General features: G+C 40.6%; 1 protein-coding gene across 4 annotated transcripts in view; it reads right to left on the bottom strand.

Moving 5' to 3' along the window:
* Positions 1–23,617, bottom strand: part of NOX4 (NADPH oxidase 4) — a 125,523-nt gene that overhangs the window by 64,761 nt on the left and 37,145 nt on the right. For all 4 annotated transcript variants that reach the window (XM_054831708.1, XM_054831681.1, XM_054831691.1 and 1 more), the window contains one exon: positions 12,668–12,728. In XM_054831708.1, the coding sequence (XP_054687683.1) occupies positions 12,668–12,728 (61 nt within the window). The remainder of the gene's footprint in view (positions 1–12,667; positions 12,729–23,617) is intronic.

Genomic DNA, 23,617 nt, shown 5'->3' with positions numbered 1-23,617 from the left:
TAAGAAACAAAAGAAGAAATAGGGTATTAAGGGACTCCATTTATATATAAAAATCCTTTCTTCTGTGTTTGCAGCTGCCTGTGTCTTTCAGAGAACATATACAAATCCTTCTCTAAAAGCACTCCTAGCACTAGCTGCGCTGAAGCATAACACAGGATAAAGTGATCAGAGCTCAGCTGGATCCTATTTTCTATATAAATTTTGCTAGTCAACTGGGGATGATCCATCCAAAAATGCACATTTTTTTCCAAAGATCTAATCATATCCAAGGCTCCATTGCTTATAACATCTCTCAAAGGGCAATATCAAAACCTTAGCAGGAAATCATCTGAAGGACTGGCAAATGAAATGAGTCATTAGATACTATTTTTCTTTTTTTTTTTTTGATTGGTGATAAAACATAGTGCACATGAATGTATCAAGAAATGTATCAAAAGTTTGGTTTAATTTCACCCTGCTGTGAGCAATTCTGTTATTTCTTCTTACATGTGAATTAGAGAAGTCATTCTTGAGAACTTAAGCCAGCCCACTTCCTGAATATAAGCTGCTATATATAACCTAATCTGGGTAGTTTTCATTTAGTCTTAATTAATAATTTCTTAAAAATACCTATGTTTGCTGATTTAGCACTAGATCTTCTTAAAATATGCTGCAGGATTTTCTACCGGATCGTCATCTCCACCTTTCAACTATCACGATGTTATGAATGTAAAGAAATACTAAATAGACATCTTTAAGTGACAGAAAGCCTGTTAGTACTCAAGTCAACAGAAAAAGTATTCCCAGTATTCTTGAATGGAAGAGAAAAGCTTGAAAACATTACTGTGTAATACTACATTGATAATTATTTTCTAGAACAAAGAACTATTGGTTTAACATGATTTAGATCACACAGATCCTCACATCATTTTAAGGAAATGGTTTGGCATGTACTTTTCTGAAAAAGTGATTTTGTCAATTCTTATAACTATAAGCTGTCATTAGACATCTATCTTTTGATTCTTTTTAGTCACAACCTGGCATATAGCAATGCATCGATGTACCATCACAAATCCAGCAATACAAAGTGGCACAGAAATGATAAAAAACCTCTTCATGTAGAAATGGCACATGCTGGTACATATGTGTTGAGAATTATGGGAGACTTTTGAAGAAATATTATTTCTAAACAAATTTTTTTGATTAATGAAATGCTGCTTTATTTGGAAAATGCACTGAGAAAATTTCATTTGCCATGCTTGTTAATAATGGCGCACAATTAGCATAATCCCCTCAAACCGTTAAAAAAATGCAAACATCAAACAACAGAAATTATAAAAATGTCTTCCTTTGATTATAAATTTTGCCTTTTTCAAACCACTCACTGCTAAGCTCAAGAGACACTCAGCTAACACAGTGTTAGTGAAATCCTTGAGGGAAAGCCCTGTGCCGTCAGGCTGGCACCAGCCGCTTGGCAAAGCACAGCAAACCATCACAGCTTCGTCTTTGAAAACGCACGTGGGTGTCTGTGGCATTTTCCTTGAGGAAATGGCACTTACAGAGTGCTTAATGAGTAAGGGAATATGTTAAATTTATGGGAAGAGATAGTCCTTAAAACAGCTTATCGCAATGAAGAGCACAAACTGCCCACTGATTTATTTTCATTTCACATAACACGAGGAGGCTTCTCGGAGGCTGTAGGTGTGCTAGTTATCATCGACTGTAAAGTAAAACCATCACAGCAGCCATTTCAGCAAAACTCCAAATAGCCAATAACCTCTGAAACTCCTCCTCTCCCCAAAATCCCCCTTCAACACTGAAAAATGTGTCAACAACCCTCAGTAAATGCCACCCTCTGCTGCGTCCCGCCTTGTCCGACACACATAAAAACACAAATGCGCCCATTTGGATCCACAGACCTTCTCCCCAGCAGAGAAGCATTCTCTCTTACTCATGACTGTGGTATTTACTACAGCATAACTTAAATTCTTCTGGTTCCAGGTAAGTGACAAAGCTAAGCAGTCATCCACTGTTTATCATCTCCTACATACAGAACAGGGTCCTTTCAAACTACTAAAAACACAGTGATGCTTTGAGTAAAGCATTGTCCAGATTTTAATCTCTACAGAGGGTCAAACGTTTTCAATCAAAATGTTGTTTAGATAGGAGATTTTAAGAGAAAAAAAAAAATTAAAAACCACACCCAAATGCTTAAAGTCAAGGGACATGTGTGGGCACATACGTATGAATAAAATGCAGCACTTATGTAAGTCAGAGTGGAGGTTTCTCACGTGCTCATCTCTTTTCCCAGTTCGAGTTGCCAGCCGGACTGTATCTGCCATGGTGCAAGTGTTTTCCGGGAGAGAGAGACCATGGCATATTACAGCAAATATACCCTAAACTGGGACCCCAGCCAAGAGAAGATAAAGAAAGCTGGAGACACACAAATCCTAAGAGGCAGTGGGGAGAGCATTTACAAGTGATATTTTTAGCTTTCAGACAGTATTTTTGACCATATGATTTTTCTGAGAGATAAATAATATTTCTCATGGAAAAGGTAAATCAATTTAAAAAAAAACGGAGGGACAGATCTTCTATTCATTTATTATGAGCGATAAAATTGCCTATTTTTCAAGGAAAAAATGCTTTAAAAAGTAACAGGGAATGTTATTTCAGTCCCTGCTCTTTGCTTTGACTTTGCTGCCTCTTTGTCAAACCTGCTGAAGGCACTGCGTGCCTGAAAGACTGCCTGTTTTTTCCGGCTGTTTCAGCTGATCTAATAAAAGATATTACCTCTCCCTATAAAATTTGCCTCTCATGGAATATTATTTCGTTATAGTGTACTTTGGTCTAATCTGCTACAAATGTCACAAACTATATAAATAAGAAGTATCATGATATCCTTTTTGAAACAAGTTTTATCCCCGTTCTGAGCAAAAAGCACTTTAAATAAAGAAGAAAAAGAGGAAGAGCAAGAACATGCCTGAGCTGCAGAAATGTGGGTTATAATGTCAGTGAAACCAAATACAGGCTGCACCCTGCCCATCAGCTGCTGCACTTCATACCAAAGTGCTGTTCATGACTGATGGGGCAGACTCAACTCCGCGTACCACAACGCGCCAGGCTGCAATCCCATTCACATTTTGGAAAGTGATTTCCAGCCTATCAATTCCCTCCTATGGTTTCTCCTCACAGCACTTTAGCTAATACTGAGATAATCGAGTCATTTGTCTGATTAAGAAATGCCACGTTCAGCAGGTAGCAACTGCCATTTCAAAACTTTGCTCAAAATTCGGACGCACTAGCAATTCATTTACCTTGCCGCAAAGATAAATAGAGTATTTAAGGCATTTCTGCCTCGCCACCCTTTGAAATTTCAAAACCTGATAAAAAGAAAAAAATTGGGGTTTAATTAGAAATTAATTTAGTGGATTGACCCTCACAAAAGGACGCCTTTATATTAAAAAACAGATTGCACTGGCAGTCTGACTCCATTTCCATTAGGAACTTGCCCCCACATCTGTGCTCTGCACTGAGGTATCCACTCTTTTGAAGCATGGGACCACGAGGTTTATAGTCGAGTCCAGAGCTGTGATTAGCATGCAGTTTCATGTTTGATTTAGGTTTGCATAAAATGCGTAGCCATAAACATTTTAAATTAAACTTTTCTATTCTGTTTATAGCAGATACCAAAATACCTATTTTAACAAGTTGTGGAAACCTGCTCTTGGCCCATTGTCACGACATGGTGCTTTCAGAGCAAGTTCTGAGGTTCGGTTTTGTTCGGTTTGTTTATTTACAGGAAGAAGTAACACTTTTGAGGCTGTCACACACTTTTTTTTTTTTTCTTCTTCACAGGAATCCTGTTTTTTTGCAGTTGATAACTATAGAGTTGGTTGGTGGCAGATTTTTATCAATAATGTTTATGATTTCATGGGACAGATCTCCAGGAGAGGACTCGGAGAGAGAAGAGCTGTGGCTGCAAGATGCCCCTCAAAAATACTTGGATCACAGACTGGCTATATTTCCTCATGGTGAAACCCAAATTCTCCAGCTAGTGCTTGATGCACTGGAGAAACAATGCATATACAAAAGTCAAAGGACTGGATGGAGCAACAGGAAGGTGCATGTGGCACATGAATGCAAAGCTTAAATCTGCAGACTATTTCAACCCCAAGTTTTTGTTTTGGCTTACGTTAACTTCTATCTAGAAATTATTCTAAGAAATTCTAAAGCATTATGCGGGATTTGGGAGCACATAAAGATAACTGCCCTTCTGGTCATAAAGTTTATAAATATCAAGAGTTCCTAGAGAAGTTTTTCCTATTTTTTTTTAATGTTCCAAATTTGAAATACATTTTCCCTAATCAACTACAGCATTTTTACAATCAAAAAGAAAAAGAAAACTTTCAAATCTACTTTTAAGATATTTTTACTAGCAATTGTTAGTTAAACTGTGGTAACTCATAATTCCAAGTCTGAATTGTGTCTGCCTTTTTCTTCTGTCCTTGAGGAAGAAGTTTCAATGAACTGGGAACAAAACAAGATGTTTTGGTAAGGATTCTTCAGCAAAACTTGAGTGGCATCTAGGGGTATCCACTATTGTGCCCAGGGAAGTGCAGGCAAGCATGAAGAGCTGGCATTTTGATGTGAACTCTCCCATTTCTCTAGAAACCATTACACACCTGAGCCTGTTAAAGGTGCTCACACAAAGGAACCAGGAAGTCCAGCCAGCCTTTATATATTCATAGAACCATAGAATGGTTTGGGTCAAAGCCCATCTAGTTCCAACCCCCCTGCCATGGGCAGGGACACCCTCCACTAGACCACGTTGCCCAAAGCCCCATCCAACCTGGCCTTCAACACTTCCAGGGATGGGGCATCCACAACCTCTCTGGGCAACCTCTTCCAGTGCCTCACCACCCTCACAGTGAAGAATTTCTTCCTAACATCTAATCTAAATCTACTCTCTTTTAGCTTAAAGCCATTACCCCTTGTCCTGTCACTACACACCCTGATTAACAGTCCCTCACCATCTTTCCTGTAGGCCCCTTTCAGGTACTGGAAGGCTGCTCTAAGGTCTCTTCGGAGCCTTCTTTTCTGCAGGCTGAACAACCCCAACTCTCTCAGCCTGTCCTCTGCCTGAAGCAGCTGTGTAGCTCTGCACAGAAACTACCACAAGAATGAGACTTCCCTAAGCATCCCTAAGCAAAGATTAACAGAAAAATGGTGAAACTAAGCAAAGATTTGCTTCCCTAAGCAAAGATTAACAGATGGTAAAACACAGTGAAAATGCCGAAACATAGGCAACTCCAGAACAGCAACTTTGTCTTCTTAAATAGGCAAACACAGCATATAAATAGCAATTGCAAAACCAGAAATTTGCCTGGCAGTCCACTTAAATACATGTCCTAGAGCTTTTCTACCTTGTGACTCGACTTTCAAAGTAGAGAGTAGCTTCTTTTTTTCACTACATTCATTTAGACCCCATCAGCTGCTACATGTTAATGTGCTCCACAGGTTTCATTCCTGTAATTCATAAGGGTACTGAAAACATCCGAGGCATGGCAAGGAATCCTTCAACCTTGTATCCTTGGATCAGTTCTTAGCTATAACAACATCCACACATCCTGTGCATGTTATATTGAAGGATAAAAATAATTTATGTCATTCAGCTTTGTCATTTTCTATAATCATTACATGATTAAAAAGACCATGGGATATGCAAAAAGGTGGAATTTTAAAAATAACATAGGAGAAAATTTCCTTCAAGGCAAGTTTCTCACCTAAAATAATTGTGTTCCCTGTAGAGGTAAAACTCATTATCTGTTCAAATCAGAGTTGACTCAAGTTATGCTGGTTTTGGTACTAAGTCAGCTGGAGTTCAACTCCAGTCAACTGGAGTTTACTAATGTAAAACAATCCATGTCTGGAGGCAAAAATTCAGATGTGTTCACCTTCAGCATTAATTCTTTAATCAGAGGAAAGGGGCTTGCAGCATTGACCCAGTAAACTAAATCTGTTCTCCTTTTTCTCCATTCTCTTAATCCTGCCTTTTATTGAGCTTGTTTGCAGTCATAAATGTAATAATTAATTAATGTTAATGGCAATGAAGAATAAAACTAGTATTCCTTACGGCACACTTTGGCTAATTATATTGTTAAGGTATTTAAACCTCCCAGTAATGTAACAGTATTACTTTCATTACTAATGTCAAATGATATAAAAAGAAACACAATTAAAACCTTTTTAGCACTCAATTCCGATATCTTCCTCAGAAGTGTAAGTAGGATTCACTGACAGTATAAGAATTGGTAGTCATAAAATCCAACAGGGGAAAATAACACCTATCCCATCTCTGTCTTCTGCTTCCAAAACCACACATTGATTTTGCTGGAACAACCGACAGTACCACGTCATGAACGCCTTTACACCCTGCCAGGAATCTCATGGAATAACTAAACACAACAAAATACATGTTACCATGGAATGAAAAAGGCCCAAATCAAACAGAGCTTGAGGTAATAGCAAAAGAGTTGACCAACTGTTCATCACCAGTGACTAGATATTTTTAAAGAAACTCAGTAGCAGTGATAGTGATCCTGGGACAACCTTGTCACATCCTGAGGGAAGACTTTGTGGTGTTATTATTCCTTCTTGTCATCTTCTGCTTCACACGTTCCTCCAGTCTGAATCAAGATCTACTAAGAATATAGTAGATACTGACTGAATGATCCACTACTTCAATATCTCTAAAACTCTCCCCGGGGTTACTGAAAATAAAATATTGCTTCTCTGCTCGCTCCTACACTTGCTGATAAATTCCAGCTAAGCACAGCAACGCACAGAGAGCCTCAGGATGCTTCAGGCATTCTCTAAACCAGGAGCTGCAAGGGCTTAACAAGGTCACGTAGACACTCCTGAACAATTTGACAAACTCTCCCAGCCCAGCAAGTTTGGATCATTCTTCCTTCAGAGTCACTCAAAAGGTATGCTTATTTTCTTCTGGTAAGCATGCAAAAAATGCTTAGTCAGCCTCCAAAACCCCAAACAACTGCCTTAAAATTTTTGTCTGTTTAAAAATAAGAAATCTGGGGTGTGTACTCTTTGCCGTCTCAGGTTTTAGCCCATAGGGAGTTAAACAAGATCCATGCTTTCATACATTTGCCATGTTCTGGAAAATTGTTGCCTTTAACTGAAAAATGTGGGGTTTTTTTTCCCCTGAAACTTTCTGCTCCGGATCTGCACCTTCCAGAAAAAAGGACTGTGACAATATCTGACAAAAATTCCCATCATACCATGTCAGATTCAAAATAAGGTAGTCAGTACCTAAAAAACCTAGTGATCATGTATATCCTTATCTCTAGCAGCAAGAATTAAGCAAAGATACGTATTTTCTGACGAGACCTAGAGTTTACTAGGGTGATGCAGATTGGTACCCCATGATCTGTTCTGGCTTTAGCTGGAGAGTTCCCACACACATCAACACCTCCTGCTGCCATGATATTTAGTAACCTATAGGACAGAAGTCTCAGATTCAATGGGTCGTATTAGATACCATGCTGCTCAGAATAGTGGACAGGCCTTGCAAACATCTCTAGGATCACATGCAACTACACAGCAGGATGATCTCATGACAAGATAAAAATTACTGTAGAGTGCAGAATAGCAGCAGTGTTTTAAACATGGTCTCACATCAATTTGTACCAGCAACACAGTGGAACATAACAGCAATGTTTTATTGCCTTAAGGCATGCAGTTCACCTTAAGACCTCTGAGTGCTGTGTATTTGTTTTACAAAAAAACATGCTGCATGGCTTCAGAAGTCTGTTATTTTGGCATCATCAATATCACTTTCTGTCTCGCACCCTGAAGTCTGTCTAGTGAATGAGACACGTTGTCTTGATACACTGCCATGGGTTTTTTTCACTGCTGTCAAGTGGTTGGACACGAGGCATGGCCCGTGGCCTCTCTTTTTCCCTCTGGAGGTGCCAGATGAAATGTCAGCTTTAAAACTAAACAAGCAGTAGTACTTGAGGCAGCAGCAAGGACAGAGGAAGCATAAGGCTGATAGATGACAACGCTGAGGACGAACTAGACAGCGAGACAAAAACAACCCTTCAAAACACCCTTCTGTAAATACTGAGCCAACAATTTTTTCAAAGCTGAAGGAGAAACAGGTGACCACAGAGATATCAGAAAAGCAGAACAAAACAGGTGTTTAGAGGGGAGGTTAGTAACAAGATCAGCTTATTAGGTAGTCCATGGATCTCACAGCTCTGATCTGCGCATGAGTTATTGCAGCAACTTCAGTGTTACTGTAGGGTTTGAAGCTGTCACCCACCAGCTCACCTGCAATAACTGCCAGGGAGCCGCAGAGGTCAACGTGCTGACTTAGCTCTGAGCCACAGGGCTAACCCAACCCACAGGGCTTCACATTTGCAATTACCACAGATCAGCCACTGCAAATTCTCTGTAACTTGCATGTCTAAGTCATGACAGGCTAACTATGCCATGGTCGACAGCCATAAGTACCACCCCTGTAATATGACAAAATAATTGCTTTAATTGTACAAACCACCACAATGCCACAAAATGTTTTCTTTATACAATGGGTGCAGACTTTAGTCACATGTCAGCACAAAGACAGTAATTACATTATCAAAAAAACATTCTTTAGGGAGGTCTATAAAAGCTGTTCCACTATTCACTATACCCAGTGCACATGACAAAGGATGGAAAAACATATTCGGTTTGTGTGGCAAGGTTTTGGTAGCAGGGGGGCTACAGGGGTGGCTTCTGTGAGAAGCTGCCAGAAGCTTCCCCCATGTCTGACAGAGCCAATGCCAGCTGGCTCCAAGATGGACCCGCCGCTGGCCAAGGCCGAGCCCATCAGTGATGGTGGCAGTGCTTCTGGGGTAACAGAGTTCAGAAGGGGAAAAAAAAAACCAAACAAAAACAACACTAGGAGCAATTGCAGCCAGAGACAAAAGTGAGAAGATGTGAGAGGAACAACTCTGCAGACACCAAGGTCAGTGCAGAAGGAGGGGCAGGAGGTGCTCCAGGTGCCAGAGCAGAGATTCCCCTGCAGTCCATGGAGAAGACCATGGTGAGGCAGGCTGTCCCCCTGCAGCCCATGGAGGCTGGTAGGGAGCAGATATCCACCTGCAGCCCATGGAGGACCCCATGCTCGAGCAGATGGAGGCACCTGAAGGAGGCTGTGACCCCGTTGGAAGCCCATGCTGGAGCAAGCTCCTGGCAGGACCTGTGGACCCATGGAGAGAGGAGCCCACACTGGAGCAGGCTCCTGGCAGGACTTGTGGACCCCGTGAGGGACCCACGCTGCAGCAGTCTGTTCCTGAAGGACTGCACCCCATGGAAAGGACCCACGCTGGAGCAGCTGGTGAAGAACTGCAGCCTGGGGGAAGAACTCATGTTGGAGAAGTCCATGGAGGACTGTCTCCCGTGGGAGGGACCCCATGCTGGAGCAGGGGCAGAGTGTGAGGAGTCCTCCCCCTGAGGAGGAAGGAGCGGCAGAGACACTGTGTGATGAACTGACCACAACCCCCATTCCCCATCCCCCTGTGCTGCTGGGGGGAGGAGGGAGAGAAATGGGGAGTGAAGTTGGGCCTGGGAAGAAAGGAGGGGTGGGGGGAGGTGGCTTAAGATTTGTTCTTATTTCTCATTACCCTACTCTGATTTGCTTGGTTACAGATTCAATTAATTTTTCCCCAAGTCAAGTCTGTTTTGCCCATGACAGCACCTGGTGAGTGATCTCTCCCTGCCCTTTCGTTATATTTCCTCTCCCCTGCCCAGCTGAGGAGGGCAGTGACAGAGCGGCTTTGGAGGCATCTGGCCTCCAGCCTGGGTCAGCCCACCACAAAAAATCATGTTAGGAACCTTTACATGGGAAAAATCACAACTAATTGTCAATTAAGTAATTACCTCTAACGTAGTGATATATATATATCTCTCTCTTTACAATGAATGAAGAGAAAAAGGCATGCTTGGGGCCTTGCTCGTCTTATCCTAGACACATAAACAGGTCAGAGGTCTGCAGAGGGAGCCAGGTGACAGTATCTGCTACACGGGCACCTGAGAGCACGTTACAGCAGTAACAGTGCCCGTGGGTCTCTGTTTTCTGTGATGAACATGAAAGCTAAGCACAGTACAGTTACTAACACCACCATGACACAGATGAGAAATGAAAGCGCTCAGATTTGCACTGCAGATTTATCTAAAGGATGCCGCTGCCTACCTAATGGGAGGGGATGTTGTGCCTTTATCCAAATCTGCTTCTCAGAAGGGTAGGTTTTCAGCTCCTCTAACCTCAGATAGCACCGTTTGATTTCAATGGAGCAAGAAATATATCACTTAGGGGTCTGGATTGCTGTTTGGTTTGCAAAGGTCTCAGAGCTACCGTTTCTGAGGTTTCTTCCACTCTTCCCTACTTTTTCTGTCCTACGTTTTTCATTATTCAAATCATTGCTTTAAAAAGAAAATAATAGTATTGCCTGAAAATCTACTAAATATCTGCTCCTATGCAAAAAATTATTTCTAAAGTGACTGCCTTTTTCAGAAGCTGCGTCTTGCGGCGTCTTCTATTGGATATCTAAAATGATATGCAGTGGGATATGGGCAATAAATGACTTTCCATTAACAGCAGCTTCTCATTAGGAGTTGATAATTCTATTACCCCTCATCTTTCCTCTTGACATGCAGTTGCTTTCCCAACCTACAAAACGAAGTCACTAAGGCCACGAGGTATTCTATTAAATTTTCAAAACATAAGACTCAGTGTCAGAGATTTGACCCGAAACATAACTTGTAGAATTGGCTTGCCAGCAGCGTGTATCCCCCCTCAAGTCCTTACAGCTAATGGCAGGAAATTGTTCCTTCACCACATCTCCCAGGTGCGGGCAGCAGAAGCTGAAGTCAGTGAGAGGAGAAATGTCTCAAACTAACCGGTTCTTCTCTGCACTTCACAGCCTATCTGCACTCTTCTTGCATCCTTTTAATTTAGGCTTGTAATTGAGTTCTCTGAAATAAATTGTTAACTCTCTTTGATGTCAGGCATAAACTGTCAGGAATGTGAAAATACGATACAAAAGAGAATTTTAATAAATAGGATAAAGGCTGAGAGAATAGGTCGTGAGCAGAGCTCAAATGACAGTATGTCACATAAAAACTGCTCCAGCCCAATATCCTGTCTGCAGAAGCGGCCATTAGAGCACGCTTAAGAAAGATTATAAGGAACATGGCAAATATAATAATCCTTCCTCAAACAGTCAGCGGATTAGACACCATTAATTGTCACAGGGCTTAAGGGACCGAGCGAGACCAGGGCTCCGTGGTACAGATGTGGCATAAAGAGTTGGGCAAACCGCCTGCTTCTCAACAGCACATTTGACCCCGGGAGAGAGAGCCCTGTTAGCAAAACTAATACAACAAACGGTCTCTGTTATGTGACAGTGTCCTGAATCTCATACAGTCCTACCTCTCAGTGGAGAATATAGATACTGAGTTGGGAGAATAACATTTAAATGCTAATAGAGAGCAATTCATGCCACAGAGGCAATCAGAAAACTTCAAAGATGCCACTTCTTTTGGAAAACTCATTTAGCTACTATTTCTCCACCTCACTTGTCCCAATCACCTAGTGTCCTCTCCCAGGTAGGAACGATGCTTAACAACAAAAGAGCCATCATACTGGGGCAGACCAGAGGCTAATTAGGCCCATAATCTGCCTCTGTCTGGCCAACATCCTATACTTCAAGCAAGAACAGAAAATCAGGGTGATTATGGAGCACAGGTGCATATGGCATTGCCCTCCCAATCTTCGCCTATTAAAGTTTCAGCGACTGCCACAGCCAAGTATGCAGCCAGACCAACAAGTTCAACAGATATTCATGGACTTATTCTCCCTGAATTGGTCTAATCCCTTTTAGGGTGACAAGCTCATTTGATTCAGTTCCACAAACACACAAGCCGATACAAATTAACATGGAAAACATTTCTTCATGAGAAATGAACAAGATGGTGTTGTGTATTTGTCTTCCTTACAAGGAAATGCTATGCTACAGAAGAAGAAAGCCAGCCGCCAAGGAATAACGACAACTATCACTTGAGTATACAACTGTCACAGGGAGCAGCAAATTACCATTCTCCTCTACGGGGAATCCTGGCTTACACCCCTGGTCTGGAGGACATTCAAAGAGCAATGGAAGAGCATGGAAGAACATGAAAGCAACCTGTAATCTCAGTGTACCATAGGCGTTAATTAACCTGGCAGCCACCCAAACTGCTGGCATAAAAATCCGCTTATCTGGGAGCTGCACATTTCAGCATTTCTGCAGACCCTACTAGGCACACAGGCACGGCACTGCACAGGGGCAGCAGGGTACCGAAAAACAAGAAAAAAGGCAGAAATGGAGGAACGCTGAACATTACTGCATTGCAATCATAAGATCTGTTAGTAGCTGGAAAAACATGTTATTTGAAGAAATGTAGATCTGAATAAAGCAGAGGCTGCATCAAGAATGTAATAAAAAAAACTTTGGGAGAACAAGCATGAACAATCTCTAGTGAGAATACACCACAATCGAGGTACAATCATGCTGAAGCCAGAAAGGGGTAACAGTTCAAGTAAAGGTATTTGTCTTGGAAAAGAAATTTTTTTTCTACATACCTGTCCAGTCTCCTACTACTTTAAGGTGGACCCCAAACGTTGCTTTGGTATCTGTAGGGCACTAAAAATATTAAATATATTAAGGACTACTTCTGAGTAACAAAAAAATAACAAAATGCATTCAAAGTACAGTTGTTAAGACAGAATCCAGTGTAAATAGGTTATTCCTGAGCAGCCATATCAGCAGCTATACACTTTAAAAAGCAAGTCTAGCATCAGTACAGTTCAGGAAGCCGAGCATAGCTAGTCTCCACTCAGCCTTAACCCCTTCTTCTGGTCACAGAGGAGTTTGGAATGGGCTTCTCTGGGAGTGTGGTTTGGAACAGCCACTTCACTAAGCATTACTCAGCAGTGATACCAACTGGGGATACAACAGTACAGAAATACTCCCTCTACTATTGACAGTTATCATTCAAAATCAGGAACTGCCCCATCACTCCTATATCAAGGCATTGAACAGACTTCTGGTTCTTGAATGTCAGGGCAGACGTTTTCAAGCTGATCATTCTCACACAACTGACACTTTCTTCTAAATGCAATCTGAGATTGTGCTGCACTTCAGAGAGCTTAGAGTTTGCAGAGGAAAAACACCAGATTGCATGGTACATCATAAAAATCACTTTTCAGCCACCATTCTCTCTCTCTACACCTATGCCCTTACCTCAGGGCTATTTACTTGTGACTATCAACACAGGACTGGTATTATTTACAGTCTTATCCACACCATGGTATCTAAAAACCTCCAAGCAAGCCATGTTAAAGGTCTAAGGAGCCCCCTCAGTTTCATTCCTTGTTAGCTACAGGGAAATTTCAAATGCACTGTCTGGACAGCTTTTGCAGGTACACCAAATGATTTCACACTTAAACAAGACAGACAACTATTCCTCAAGAGAAGATTCTTCACTTCCCTTCTATAAACCACCGCCATTGGTTTATTTATGATAGCAAATATTACTACTGAGTTTTGATGCCTTTCTTAGAACTTGTTAACGATTGATCCAAGCTCCATCATGAGTCCAACACCCAACAGATGACACTCCTGTCTCTCTACTGCTACAGACAAATACAAGTTCTGAGGAGAGGGATTAAATTCAAGGAATGCATGTATATTATAAATAAAAGAGGCCCAGATAGTGAATCCAAGCATCAAATACTCAAACATCCACCACACTTGTGAGGACACTTCTTGGCTCTGTTCCGGACCATTGCCATTATCATTCCCAAGATAACCTGTTGTGGAGGGGAAACCACTGGCCTCAGGGCTGAGGATCAGTTCCTATCAGTTCCTTATTTAGCAGTAGACACAGATAAAAGTATTCTCTACATCTTGGCAAACCTAGAACAGGGAATACAATGTGCTGGCTAATCATTCCATTTTCCTAAAGGGGAAGAGCATTCTTGTTAAGAGTCCTGATTACTAGACAGACTCATATTTAATTCACTGTCATCTTTCAAGTTTTCCTATAAAAATTTGGTACAGAAACTTAGAACTATTTCAGCAAGTCTTAGCCTTCAAACAAATGGCATCAAGGGAGGGATGCAGGCAAACCTCACACAATGAGGCCGGTATTTGCTGTAGCTAGCTGCAATGTCTTCCAACAAAAATATCAAAAACAATTCTCCATATAAAAGTAGGTAAGCAGCCTCTCAGCTAGAAAAGTTGCGTATTGGCAGCAAAAAGATCTGTTCTCCTGGGAACTTCTGTAGGAGCCTTTAGCAGAGTTTATTTTTCAGTCTGGGCTGTCCCAGGCCTCTGTTTCACAGGAGATTGTGTGATTTTTCTTAGTCCAACTATACAGAGTCCCAGTTCAGCACATCTTCTATAAAATTGTCTGTCATTCCCTCCTTCCATTAAAGTTAATGGCAGAATACCACTTGTCTCCAGCCAGAGTAAGTTCAAACCTGTTATCCTTTACATTACCCTTGTGACTAACTCCTTTCTGCACTACTTTGAAAAATTATCCAATAAAAAAGAGATTTATTTCTCTCTAGACTTTAGGAAGCCTATTTTGATACCTATAACTGTTATGAGAGTTCTGGAAAAATCTTTTTGTGCTGTCAAATCTTACCACAAGAAATATGCCCATCATCTGGGCTACACAGAGTGAATTTCCCCCAGTTCAAGAGAGAGAAAGATTGTGGATGGTCCAGCAAAGGGCCACCAAGATGATGAGAGGATTGCAGAACCTGACATATAAGGAGAGGTCAAAAAGGGAATTTGCTTGTGTAATCCACAGAAGAGAAGGCTCAGGGAGATCACTGTCTTCCTAAAAAATAGCTATAGAGAAGATGAATGTGCTCTCTTCACCACCATGCATGGTGACAGGACAAGAGACAAGAGGCACAAGTTGCTTCAGAGGAAATTTCTTCTGAATATAAGAAAAATATTCTTCACCATGGAATAGATAGCCAGAGAAATGGTGCGATTTCTCTTGCTAATTCAGCTTCACAGCTCCCAGATAACCTAATCTGTGGCCTTTGCTCCAGAAGGCTGAACCAGACAATCTTCAGAGGCCTCTTCCGACTTAAGACTTTCCTATGGACCTGTAATTTTAACTTTGGAAATTGTATTTATGTTTTTACCGCACAGAACACTTATTTTACCTCTCTCATCTCTGTAAACACAGTTAAGTGTCTAAATCATGGCTTTTTCCAGACTGTCAGGGAATATATTCTAGGAGCTTAAGAAAATATTCAAAGACAGTTTTTCAGAAGTTTAATCATGAAAGTGGGTAAACTTTCCCATGTTATTAACAGATCACTGGGCATGTGTCATGAAGTGCAATGAAAATATTCTTATATTTAACCTTCTTCATCAAATCACAGAATCGTAGGACAGCTGAGAATAGAAAGCACCTCTGGAGACTGGCTACTTCAACCCTACTGCTCAAGCAGGGTCTGCAAGAGCAGGTGGCCCAGGACAGTGTCCAGTTATACTTTGAATGGCTCCAAGGATGGAGACTCCACAGCCTCTCTGGGCAACCTGTGCCACCCTCACAGAAAAAGCGATTTTTTTTTCTTATGTTCAGATGGAACCTCCTGTATTTCAATTTATGTCCTGTCACTGGATGCCACTGAGAAAAGTCTGGCTCTGTTTTCTTCACTCCTCCATCAGTTCCAGCTCTCTCAGCCTCTCCTCGTATGAGAGATGCTCCAGTTCCTTAATCATCTTCATGGCCCTTTGTGCTCAAATATGACAATGTGCCCATGTCTCTGTCTCTCTTATACTGGGGAGCCCAGAATGGGACACAGAGCTCCAGATATATCTCACCAGTGCTGAGCAGAAGAAAAAGGTCACCTTCCTTGACCTGTTGGCAATGCTCTGCCTAATACAACTCAGGAGACTGTTGGCCACCTTTGCTGCATTGCTGGCTCATGGTCAACTTGCTGTCCACCAGGATGCCCTGGTCATTCCCTGCTGAGCTGCTTTCCAGCCAGTTAGTTCCCATCATACACTAATACCTGGGGTTATTGCTCATCAGAGACAGGATTCGGCAATTCCCTCTCATGATCTTCATGAGGTTACTGTCCGCCCATTTCTCCAGTCTCTCAAGGTCCCTCAAATGGCAGCACAATTGCCTAGTTTATCAACCACTCTTCCCAGCTTTGTATCACTTGCAAACCAGTACTGACCCCTGAGGTACACCACTACTGACTGGGCTCCAGCTGGTCTTCGTGCTACTGATCACAGTCCTTTCAGCCCAGGAGTTCAGCCAGTTTTCCACCTACCTCCCTGCTTATTCATCTACTCCGCACTTCATCAACTTCTCTATGAGGGTTCTATGAAAAACAGTCTTAAAAATCTTGTGAATTATGATGCTCTTGTCCATTTTACATATCTACGTCTCTGATCACCTATTCTATTTTTAATTTGCCATTATCTCATCTTTAAAACACTGCACAGCTAAACACTATTTCAAGATCCTTCTTACGTTCAGCTCATATTCACATTTAAACTGACATCTATTTATGTTCTATGAAGACAAGCACCAGCTGAAGCACCCTCTTGAACTGGAAATCAAGAGAATAAGCACATGAGCCTTGGTCAAATAAAGGCGTATCAAAGTGGCCTCAGCAATGCATGATGTCCTCTCTGCAGCTTGTGAACAAAACCAATTAAAATTGGTTTTAAAATGTGTTTTGGCAAACAGTATGTGGATTTCCTCCTGCTCCTTTTAATTTGGGAGCCCTAAGAAAATAAATCTGGTGATTATTAACTGTACTGTGGCAAGAGCTGCACGCAGCCCCTTGTTTTTTCCCTATTGCCCAGTACACCGCCCAAGAGGAAATTGTAAAGATTAGCCAATCTTGAAATTAAAAAAAAAATACTTTCTCTTAGTTCCTTTTCCTTAAATAAACGATGTTTTCCAAACAGGTAAATCACTAACTTGAATAGTTTGTAATGAGAAGGGGCATTAGACGCTGTTAAACAAAAGGTCACAAGTGGTAAGCTTCTCAGCAGTTCTTTCCGCATTTTGAAGAGTTAAATGAACTCCGTTTGCCGCATTCATTTGATTAAAATGCTATGGTACAGAAATTAACTGTGGCAGATATGTTAATCTTATTCTAACCTCAAGCTATCTATACCTTTAAAAAGCGTACAGGTAGGAACATCTACACTAATCAGGTTATCTGCCAGCATTTGGCCATCCTCCAAAAACAAATGAAAAACAAAGCAATTCTGTTAAATTTAATGGACCTGTGCAGATTTACACCCCCGGAGAAACCAAACTATGTTCTTAGCATTGGAAAGTTGGTAGATTTCTTCAGAGCTATTAATCACCTGTGAACAAGTTTACAATGCCTATTTTTATTTTATTTTTGTATGTATTTTCACATTCAAAGCAGTGAGAATAGTATTTTATGTGCAGATAAAACTTACAGAATACAGATTATTCTATATCTTGATGAAAAAACACCTTTCCACATATTTTTCTTTTCTTTTTTTTTTTTTTTTTAGCTAACTTGAAATAAAAATGCAAATTATCACTTGGGGAATCTGCAACAATCCCTGGAGAAATTCATGCTTATAAACCACCAAATTAATTACACTCACCAGTAGCTGTAGCTCTACTATTTATCTCTATGCTGAGATAAAATATAGATGATAATTTTTAATAATCTTAATTTAATTATTTAATGTTTAATGCACTACTAGATTAATACATACATGAAACGTATTTTATTTATCAGTTTTACATTGTGAACATGATTCTCAGTTGTCTTCTATGCCTTGCTTTTATATGAACACAAAGTGAGTGAACTGTTAGATCGTAGTGGTAACGCTTTACACCTGCTTTATATTGCTATAAAAATCTACTGAAGGCGATGAGCAGTGGAGAAATCTGTGTGTATGACAGCACAACATATAGCAAATGAAAACTATGTTACCAGCATCTGTGTTTCCAGCTAAGAATACCCCAAATATTTAACATCGTTGGTATCTACTCCCAGCCAAGAATCCTGTACTGAACAAGAAACAGGGCAAATCCTATTAAAGTAATTTTAATGGTATTAAATTCTGCTGAAATATTATAAACCACTCTTTTCAGACCTTGGGGTGCAGCTATTCAAGGTGAGTCAACAGCAGCAAACTAGCAGGAAAATTGATTATTAATCTCAGTTAATTCCTGAAAGTTTCCAGTTCTTCTGTACATCTCTACCATAAGAATTGTAAGACTCTTTAGAGAGATGTTAGGTTTTGATTACATCACTGTCGCGGAAGCGCTGATGCATACACCAGCATAACACTGCAGAATATCTATTACCAGAAAACAGGAGATGAAAGGGATGCCCAAGTTATTTACCCCCCTGTGGCTCTGGAAATAAAGCTCCTTACAAATTCCTGTGGAGATACCGCTCCCAAGCTGACGCACCACAGTAAACACCAGCTTCTGTGTTAGGTGGCCTGAACAGTGCCCAAAGGTACACAGAAAATCTGTGCCACAGCTGGAAGAACAAAGCGAAACCCCATCTTAGTCTGATTTTCGGGAACTAAAAAGCTCACTGTGGTTTGTTTAAATAAAGGGAAACTCCTTCAAAGAAGGCTTTCACTTTTGGGAAAAAAGCCACAATATGATCCCAATATGGATTTGCAGACATCCTGGCAGGGACTGTAAACACTGCTGAGCCCCCGCTCTGCTTCCAGGCCTCTGCCTGCCTGCCAGCGTGAACCAGCTGCACCACGAGCCCCCACCATCACCCCGTCCTTGCTCCAGACTCAGACAAACCCTTACACAGATCAAGAAGAGCATGTTAAAGACAGCACGTTAGGCAAAGAGGCAGAATTGGCGAGGCGGGGGGAAGAACTAAACCCAACCAACTTATTTTCCCTCCTATACAGGGGAAAAAAAAATAAAAAGAAAAAAGTTTTCAACTTGGTCAACTGACAAGCAAATGTGAACCTTGGAAGCTCAGTAAGCTGTAGCTTGTCTGGTTTCATACAGAACTGATATAAACATTCCTAAAATGATTCATCCCAACATTAGAAAATGAAGAGGAGTGATGACAAACACAGGCATGCTATATAAAGGTAGCCAAAAAATAGTAGCTAGACTTCAGTCTGACTCACAGGAGGTGAACTCTGTTGCACTGGGCTACCCGTGTTTTAACTAATGAATCCCACAAGCAGCAAATTTCAGAGGAAAAAAAGTTGATCTGAGGAGTTACTCTTTTAAACACATCTCTGCCTGAAAGGCTATGAGATTCCCTAAAATGGCTCTGTGTATTTTTCTGTTTCGTGTTACTTCACGGATAGAATTTTTGGCTAAAAGCTTTCCCTGCTAGAGCCTTGGCCTTACGGTTATCCTAATTTAACTGGCAGACATCAGCAGACATTATAACATCTCTGAATGTGGGGAAATCCTAACGACGGAACATGATTTAAGTATCAAGGGTGTCTGGGTGATCAAGGCGAGACCACCATGCCTTGAATACTCATTGCTTCAGCCAGCACCCTCCCATTGCGCAGCTGACACCTTGCAAGCAGCCCAGCTGCAGAAACATATCCCAAACACTTTTCCCTTTCTCTTTCTATTCCCCTACACTCCTTGCTGTACAACTCCAAACACCTGCAGTCTAGCTAGTGGAAAAAACACACCATAACACTGTGGGATGTTCAGGATGCATCACTGGTCAGCTGCAGTGTCAAGTAGGATCATTCTGGTCATCTGGGGTCTGACTTCTGTAATATAAAACACAAACCCACACCCACTAATTCCTGTGAGTCCGTAGTTCAGCATTTGCTACTTCAGTCTCTGCAGTCTCAGTTATTAAATTACTCTGTGTTCAAAAACAATCTTTTTTTTTTCTTTTGGTCTCAATCTATGAGCACTTGCTCCTTGATTTCGCTCTTGCACCACAAGAAAACACAAATCTTTACTCTAACAGATGTCTTAGGATTGTAAATAGACCAATAGTTGTAAGTGTAAAATAGTGTTGCATAAAATATCTACAATGTTGAATAAATAATATGAAATTACTTTATTTGTTTTCTAGTAAGGCTGTAGTGGCCCGACCCCATAAAATTTGCCTGCTACAGATGGACTACAAAGATACACTTCTACAGACTAGGCAGTATTTCTTCGCCTCGGCAGCTTAACCAAGGTCAAAAACTTGCTGACCACCCTTTTCACCCCAACAGACAAATTACATTTCACAGAATATCTCAAGTTAGAAGGGACTTATAAGGATCATCAAATCCAACTCCCTAGAACACAGTAAAAATGTCCTAGCAACATTCAGTCCATATAGTTTATGCATTTCAAGTTGCTACCTAGTGAAAAAACCAAACCACAAACTTATAGGATGCTCAGGATGCAAGCCTTTGTCCCTGAAGGAGTAAAAGGCAGTAGAGCAATGTTTCTGCCCAGCGCTGCCTCTCCAAGTCCTCCAAGGGTACGCAGACACGTTGTCAAGCAATGCTGTGATGAGCTGAGAAATGCGTGAATGAGGAAACTGAATGGCACAAAAGGCTCCATCTTCATCATCCTTGAGAATGCTAACCGGCGCGCAGTGCTGTGAGGTGCTCGTAGAAAGAGCCATCAAAGAATCGTTAGAATTTCTAGTCAGATCATCAACATCTTGAACACCATGTCCCTCCAAACTCTACAAGCACATACAGTATTTTGCCAGGCTAAAGCACAGATCCCAGCCAGTCAGCTGATCTTCATTTTAGGGCAGGGCACTCCATTTCCTCTAATACTTTGTGCACGTTAATTGTATTCATGCTTAAAAGTTGTGCTTGGTTGGTTTGGTTTTGGTTTGGGTTTGTTTTTTTTTTTTTTTCATTTTGACATTCTCCTGCACTTCCTAGACCTTTCTCTAACTTGACCTAGCAGTTAGCCTAAAAGCGCTACCTCTGACGGGAGAAAACACACTTCTCTGCTAATGTCAGTAGGTGCTTGTTATATATTGTAAATTCACTTTCGTAGTATCAGGAAGAAAAAAAAGAAACAAAACAAACAAAAAAAACCCCACAAAAGAAAAAAAACCTGCTCGCAAAAGATCTGACGCCTTCTGTTTAAAGTATCTGCTGAAGGAGGACTCAGGATTTAGTGAATTTGAATGTAACAATTTCTGTGTTCCCTTGATCCAGAAGAGTCAGATTTGTAAGTTTAAATGAAAGTGAAGGTTTTCTTAGGGCTTTTATACAGACCCCAAAACTATTAAGCCCAAAACCAAACCAAACAAACAAGTCTAAGGAAATACTAAAGACATCTGAAATATTAATCTATTTTATTTTTGTTTTACTTAAATTCTTTTTCAAACAGCTGCCAGATTTTCTACTTCTACGAAGAGCAGACAAGCTCTAGGGATTTCTTTAGTTTGCCAACAAGATACTTCACAATATCTGCATTTCTCTAAATGCTCTGTAAATCATCTCATAAAGACAAGTTTCACAACCATTTGCACAAGATCTTTAACAAATCTTATTAGAATGTCATCATGTTAGATTTTGGTTTCATTGTATTTATGTGTCAATATGAACTTAGCTCTTGTCCTTACATACTTTTTACTGAGGCAAACTTCCAACATTTTTTTCAATTTTTTTTATGAAGTATTTCAGAATTTGGCCCTAGGCTTTTGCTGTTGTGGATAGTTTGTTTCTCAAGTTTACAGCGCGGGGCATCTCCAGCTCTGCTCCTTGCGCAGTTCAAAATTTCTTGCTTAAAAGAAGCTCAGAGCTAAAACTTCACTGCTAGACTGTTAATACCTTCACTGATTTTAAATGAACTCTGGCTTATCCAGGGATAAACACAACCCTGGCTCTACAAAAAACTGTTTTTCTTTTACAAGAGCAGATGTGTTACTTGTGACATTGTTTATACTCATGTATTAGACATCAGAAATATCAAAATATTTCAACATATTACTATTTAATAGTTGGACTTCGTGATCTTTAAGATCTTTTCCAACCAAAATGATTCTATGATTATTTGCTGAGACCTTTCTGACAAGGCATCAAGCCCAAAAATGTAAATGTACAGGTCAGGGCCATCAGCTTGTAACCCCATCATGCCTAAAGCCAGATACCAAATGGATTTCAATAGAGGTGTGGAGGTAACAAGGAAAACTCAGTCTACAAAAAAACCCAGACCAAACCTGAAGTCTTAAAGGTAGAAAATGTATGAATAAGTAGTAGCTTTGAGACATTTAGGTACAGTACTATAATTTGTCATGTACATCCAGAAACTTCTTTCTGATAATTCTTCTACCTACTCTGAGATAATTAATAGACTTAAGAGTTTCTCTGCCTGGGGTTCAGTAATTATTACTTTACAGAATTTTTATTTGGATATAGATCCAACGATGTATTCTTCCTCAATAATATATATTTGGATTTTGTCTGTGGATCTGAGTATCTTCATATGCAAACGTCCTCTTCCTTCCTCAAAACTCAGCTTTGACTTATTAAAAAATGCACACATGCTGCCCCCCTAACTGGCTACGTGCCGTAAATGTGACGGCAAAGATTTGACCATCCACGTATATGAGCAGAGACTTCTTTACTTACTCATACAGAACTGTATGGGGAAGGAAAGGAAGAAAGAAGTCGCACTACAAATCCTCTTGATATGATCTGCTTCAAATTAACCATCTGTGCAAAAAGGTGGAGAGCCAGCAAAAGAGCAGAACTTCTTGGAGCTTTTTATTACCAGACTCTTCCAGCTTCTACTTCAATGGGATTTAAAAGCAGATTTGTTATGCAGCACTTAAGTAGGGGAGGTCAGAGTACATTATAACACAGTAGAAAATTTCTAGTCTCAAAGAAAGTTTCAAACTACCTGTCGCAGGTAGTTAATCTCTGCTGACCTGCTACCAGAACTAGGATCTAGACATTGAATGAAGAGCCAAAACTCTTTGGAGGATCTGAAGAAGTAGCCACTTCTGCTAATATAAAGCAGATATTTCATAAAGTCTTGGAGTCTGAAGGCTGGGATTTTTGCTTTGGGTTCTTTGTTTTGGTTTTATATGTGCCACTTCCATGCCATCCACCTCTATTAGCTCTATGTTGTAAAACTACTAATCAGTGGGTATGCAAAGTACATCTTAAACAGAGAGGCAGAGAAAGCTCAGCAAGAGTTTACGCAAGTTACCCGTGTCTGACTATCAACAAGAGTATCTTGGGATACGTAGATGTGTTAATTAAAAAAAGTCACTGAAGGACAACTTCTATGCCAAAATGGTATTAATCTGAAAAGACAACGTCAAGCTCAGGATATATATATATCTCCTGGAACAACAAATGAGGTCCTGGACAGCTTTATAGATGTAAGTAAAGTACAAAGACACTGTTCACAAGAGCAGAAGAGGTGGTACTCTTTCTCCATTGAGAGTCAACTTCTTACAATATAGATTAACAGCTCCACATTAAGCCTTTTATCTTAATAGCAGGTGGCTTTTTAATTGTTTCCAAAAGGGATTCTGGATGCCTAAAGGGGAACTGCA

This window comes from Grus americana, chromosome 1 (genome assembly GCF_028858705.1).
Source record: "Grus americana isolate bGruAme1 chromosome 1, bGruAme1.mat, whole genome shotgun sequence".
NCBI classification, from domain to species: domain Eukaryota; kingdom Metazoa; phylum Chordata; class Aves; order Gruiformes; family Gruidae; genus Grus; species Grus americana.
This window is presented reverse-complemented; position numbering and strand designations above follow the sequence as displayed.